Source organism: Anneissia japonica, unplaced genomic scaffold (assembly GCF_011630105.1).
Source record: "Anneissia japonica isolate Jap-2015-1 unplaced genomic scaffold, ASM1163010v1 scaffold1356_len1145284_cov175, whole genome shotgun sequence".
Taxonomy (NCBI): domain Eukaryota; kingdom Metazoa; phylum Echinodermata; class Crinoidea; order Comatulida; family Comatulidae; genus Anneissia; species Anneissia japonica.
In genome coordinates, this window is record NW_022706987.1 from 396443 (window position 1) to 402487 (window position 6045).

A 6045-nucleotide genomic window follows, 5' to 3' on the forward strand; every position below is an offset into this window, starting at 1 on the left:
GGATAATATTGACTATCAAAAGTCTATTATAAATATTATTCAAAAAACACAGGCTAATGAAACAGACCTTAGTCCCAAATTATTGTGGGAATTAATAAAAGTTAAAATTAAAGACGTTTCAATTTATTATGGTAAAAATATAAATAAAGAAAAAAACGCAATAAAAGAAAATTTATAAAAAGATATCAAACGATTGAATGTTGCTCTGGTTAATAATGCTAGTAATTTGAATGAAAACTTTGAGACAGAAATCGAAGAAAAAACAAAAAAATTAGAAAAAATATATGAACAAGAAACAAAAGGTGCATACATTCGTTCAAGGATCAAATGGATAGTAGAGGGCGAACGTAGCACTAGATTTTTTCTTGGTTTAGAAAAAAATAATGGAACAAAAAAACATATAAAAAGAAATAAAAAGTCAAATGGCGTAATGTTGACAAAAACACAGGAAATCCTGTGTGAGGAAGTTCGCTTCTTTAGACAACTGTGTGCAAATAAGGGGATTTCCCATACTGATATCAACAAACACCTGGATCAATCAAATGTAGATATTTTAGCTGAAGAACAATATAGTGTTTGTGAAGGAATTGTTATGTTAGATGAATGTGAAGATGCCTAATACGGAAAATGAAATTAAATAAAGCTCCAGGAAGCGATGGCTTGACAGTAGAGTTCTATAAATTATTCTGGAAAGACATTAAAAGAATTGTCTTCAATGCACTAAATGACTGCTATTATAGTGGTGAAATGAGTCATACACAAAAATAAAATAAGTATTTATACTTATAAAGTAATAAATTTACTATATAAGAAAGGAGATAAACAATTACTAGAAAATTGGCGTCCTATAACACTGCTAAATACCGATTATAAAATGTTAATTCAAATCATGTGTTCCAGGCTGCATAAAATAATTGGAAATTTAATTAATGATGACCAAAAAAGATACATTAAAGGACGTTTTGCGGGCGAAAACATTCGCCTAATTAACGATATTTTGCATTATACTGCAGAAGAAGAGGTAGAAGGTGCTATACTATCGCTTGATTTTAGAAAAGCTTTTGATTCTGTCAGTAGAGATTTTATGTTTAAAGTTTTAAACAAATTTAATTTTGGTGACTCATTTTGCAAGTGGGTAAACACAATTTATAACAATACAGAATGTGTCATTGTCAACAATGGATGCATATCTGAAAGTTTTAAGATGAGAAATGGATAAGGCAAGGCTGTCCATTGTCGGCGCTTTTGTTTATTTTAGTAGTTGAAATTATGGCGTGTAATATCAGAAACGATATGAATTATAAAGGAATAGTTGTGCCTGATCCGGATAAAGGGAACGAAGAAGTTCGCATTGCACAACTGGCAGATGGCATTATTCTGTTTGTTGGTAATGAAAATAGTATTGAACATGGGCTACACATTGTTAGTAATTTCTGTGAGGTTTCCGGTATGACCCTTAATAAAAATAAAACAAACGCCATATGGGTTGGTAAGAATTTAAATAGAATAGAAAAACCATGTGATTTAAATTGGGTAAATGAACCAATAAAAATATTGGGAATATACGTGGGATACAATAAAAAGGAATGTGAAAAATTAAATTGGGAAATTAAGTTAATTAATTTAGAAATGTTACTAAATAAGTGGAAGGCTAGAAACCTTACTCTGTTTGGAAAGGTGACAATTTTAAAGAGCCTCGCGTTGTCTAAATTGACTTACAATGCATCTATTATTGACGTTCCAGAGGATATTATCAACAAAATAAACAAACTGACATACGAGTTTATATGGAATGGAAAAACATTAATCGGCAATATAATTGAAGGTGGCATAAATATGCCTGATTTCTCATTACACATAAAAGCCCTTAAAATTACTTGGTAGAAAACATGTAAGATGGAAATTATTGCCGTTATATATAAATAAAGTTGCAGATGCACGTCTAGTTTTTACTATGTCAAGTATTAATATAAAAGATCATATTAACTTTAACAACGTACCACCATTTTATTTTAACCTCATAAAGTACTGTGTTGAATTAAACAAAATTGAGAGTTGTATAGTTAACACTTACGAAGCAGTAGTTAAACAAAACTTATGGGGAAATAAGTTAATAATTATGCATGGAAATAAATCTTCATTTTATAAGAACTAGATTCTCTCAGGACTTAATAAAATCAATGATATAATTATATATAATCGATTAATGAAACTAGAAGAAATACTTAAAAAATTATGTATTAAGAGAAATTGGCTCAGTGAATACGCATCACTAATTGATGCTATTCCAAAAGAATGGATTGTTATAATTAAAAATCATAACCGTGATGAGCAAATGGCTACAAACGAATGTAACATAATAAGTAATATAGTTAAGTCTAAAACAAAATCTATTTATGCAAGCTTTATTAAGGAAAAATCAATTCCATCTCAATCTACAAAAATACATTGTGTTCAATTGCAACATATTCTATTTATTACATTAAAATATTAAGCGAATTAAACAAACCAGTTTGTATAAATCCATGGATTGTATTCAAATATAACGTGCAAGATATTCAAACGTTAGGCCTACTCTAATTGTTAGGGAATTTTAATTTTGGTATATAAAAAGAATCTGCCAAAGGTATATGTTTTAAATATATTGAAAAAAAAAAAATATTATTACAGTATGAGAGATGTAGCCCTAGGCCTATGATTATGAAGTATAAATGTGGTGTTCTCACTATTAAAGAGAAAATAAATAAATAAATAAATAGAGACTTATGTATGTATGTGTATGTATGGGTATATGTATGTCTATGTCTATGTCTATGTCTATATGTATGTATATGTATGTATGTATGTATGTATATGTACATGAGTATATGTATGTGAGTGTTTTTGTATATGTGTATTTATATAGATGTATGCAGATAATAATAGGTGCATTATAAAGAAACATTATTGGTCAGCATGATTACCTGACCTTGTACTACTATATGTGTGTAGGTAAATGTATTAAACTTAAAATGTATATGAGAAATTTATATGGTGTTATTTCGAAAAAAATAAATAAATTTAAGAAAAAAAATATTAAATATTAAATGTTTATGTGTGTGTATGATAATAAGGTGCGTATGTATACATATATATGTATATGAGTGGATCTGCACATTGTATGCGTTCTAAATCGTATACACAATTCTGAATGGATGCACTTTTTCAAAAATTGTTTTTGAGATAATGATTTAATTTAGAATGTTAACGTAAATGATAATGCAGGTAAAACCAAAGTTGAACAATTTAGTCAGCCATGGTGGACTGACCCCCATATCCTGTGCAATTTAATTTTAATTTCCTTGATTTTTGATATTTTTTATGTCGTTGAGGAAAAAAAAATGTAAAAAATAACAAAAAGAGAAAGTATAAAGGTGGGGGAAATTCCCACAAAAGAGAAAAAAAAAAATCTTTATTTGCTGCGTGTAAAGCAGTATAAGAGGCATCAAAATCATCACTAACTTCAATAAGTGACAAAATAGTTTTTTGTGATGTAATGTTAAAGCTTAGTCCATTCAGTTTTTGGAAAAAAAGACCTACAGAATCTTACCGTAAAACCTGAAAAAAATTAAACATACCGGAAGTTCTAAACAGTTTTCTGTAAAGATTCAACAGCCTTACCTATATACAAACTCTGCCTTGCACAAGCTTGCTTCAAGGATTAATTGTATAGATCACGATGACTGGCTTCCTTTCCTTTGCCTTCATAGCTGTAAAAGACGAGTGATAGCCCTACTGGGTTATGACACATTTCAACTTTTTTGGTTGCCATTCAATTAACACATTAGTTGTTCTAAATAATCTGAAATTGACACTAGAAATGAATGCATGTATTATAATTTCAACAATACACACAAGAATGATGGTTTTCATTTTTTGAATTTTCCAGATTTTACTTAACTTATCCATAGCAGTAGCAGCAATGACAAAAGATCCTGAATGGGCCCTTGATATTCTAACGGAGGCTGATAAATGCCAAAGAGAAAAAAATCATATTCAGGTGATACAGTCTGCCAAGATCAAACTGCAGGTCAAATTACTTTTTTTTTTAATCGTGTTTATAATTACCAACTTAAAAAATTCATCTTATAATACATAATAAACACACAGAAAACAAAAACTTTGTCAGATATTTTATAACGTTAAAGATATACATTTTTTAATAGAAATATTTTAAAATTTGGAGAATTTCCTTCAAATATATATTTTTGTTTTCTAGGATGGTCTAATTCCAACTATTTTCAGCTTACCCCAAAAGGAAATTTTCAGACCTCCAAAAGACAAGATAGAGAACTTAAGTAAGAAAGATTACTTAGGACAGGCTACAGTGGTGCATGCAGTACCAGGTTCCAGCATCAAAGTAAGGCAAAAACAAATTTTGAAGGCATTTTGAGGAAAGTGATGATGTTTATAGCGATGGTGATGATAATTCTCATCATAATGATTATGCTCATGGTGATGATGATTATTATAATGATTTCATGATGATGATGTTGTTGTTCAATTATGACAACAAGGGTAAATGCTATTGCTTATGATATTTGTGGAACTTGCGATGACGATGATGGTAAAAACTGCTCAAAATAGTTGCTGCGGCTACAATCACGATGGGTAAAGTCATCGCTGAAAAAGTTTACTGCTGCCGAATGACAATAATAAAGACATTTGCCCAAAATGGTTGCTGTGGCCACGACAACGATGGTTAAGACATTACATTGCTCAGGATAGTTTATACAATAATTACGACAAAGACAATATTTGGATGATGATGACATTAGTAAAGACTTCGCTCAGGATAGGGATGATGAGGATTGTAAAATATTAATTTCTTGATCAGAATGTTTTGATTAAAACAAAATGACAAATATTCTAATCAAATTTGCCAATATAAAGATTCTGTCACTCAATATAAATAATTATAATTATATCTGCATATCCTTACTAGTAAGTACAAATTGTTTTATTTTGCCATACATAAAAGGTTGTGTTGCCCAAGCCAAACTGAGCCAAAATCTTGTAAGTCTAGGGTCAGCTTAAACTTTAATTTAGTACACATTTGATAGTTTAAAAAATAAATTTTAGACTTGTGATGACCACTTTCCAACCAAAGTGCATAAATGATTGTTGACAACAAACCCTAGGCTATAGGCCTACAGTATAGCAGGGGTCCAAAGTCTCCTTTAAGTTGCGAGAGTCTTCCAGAAATCAGGATTACCTCCCGCACTCAACAAACGAGAAAAAAATCGCCTATAAAATAAACCTGTTCTCAAAAGTTCATACTACTCTATTATCAGTTGTCTCACGTAAGTCAGTGCAGATGGATACCACCATGCGCAGAAAAACCAAATTAGTTTTGTTAAGAAAGCTCATTTAGCCAGATAGCACAGAAGTGACCTCTGGTGACTGAGGACCCTGTTATAGTAAAAGGTATAAATTCTTCTCCAATTCACTGATCTCTAAGGGCCTGTTCAAGCAAAAAACACCAACCGTATTCCGTTTATTTCACCGGGTAATCGTGCTGAGCACTTTGTGGGTAGTCGACTGTTCGAGCAAGTTTTAGCTCACGGTAAATACGTGTAACGAAACTATTCCGGAGGTAAATTTAAACTTATCCCATGGTCAACAACCCATTCTTTGTTTACTTGCTACTGCTGCTATAACCAAGGAGCTATACCTCCTTGCTATAACCGGCCCACGTACACACAGCGCGGCACGGTGGAACGATAATGTAGCTCAATAACTTATAATGGCTGCTTTAAAATCTGTACGTAGGCTAGTTTATTCAAGTTTATTTCTCCGAATAATAGTAAATCTACAAATCGATTGCGTAGCTATGTTACTAAATTTAGATTTCGTCGTGCATGTGTGAGGAGGCGAAGGAGAGCTGCAACCACGCCTGGGCCATAACCTATTGAATTTCGCGCTGGGCTGTGGACAAAACATTCGGACAAACAATTAAGGTTGATTTATCATCGCCTCCGGCTCCATGGTCATTCCATACACAGT

The 6045-nt window shown here is 31.4% G+C and overlaps 1 protein-coding gene across 3 annotated transcripts in view; it reads left to right on the top strand.

The window, feature by feature from the left end:
- LOC117106242 overlaps positions 1-6045 on the top strand; it is a 35382-nt gene that overhangs the window by 15005 nt on the left and 14332 nt on the right. For all 3 annotated transcript variants that reach the window (XM_033247594.1, XM_033247597.1, XM_033247596.1), the window contains exons 4-5: positions 3929-4069; positions 4259-4399. In XM_033247594.1, coding sequence (XP_033103485.1) covers positions 3929-4069; positions 4259-4399 — 282 coding nt within the window. The remainder of the gene's footprint in view (positions 1-3928; positions 4070-4258; positions 4400-6045) is intronic.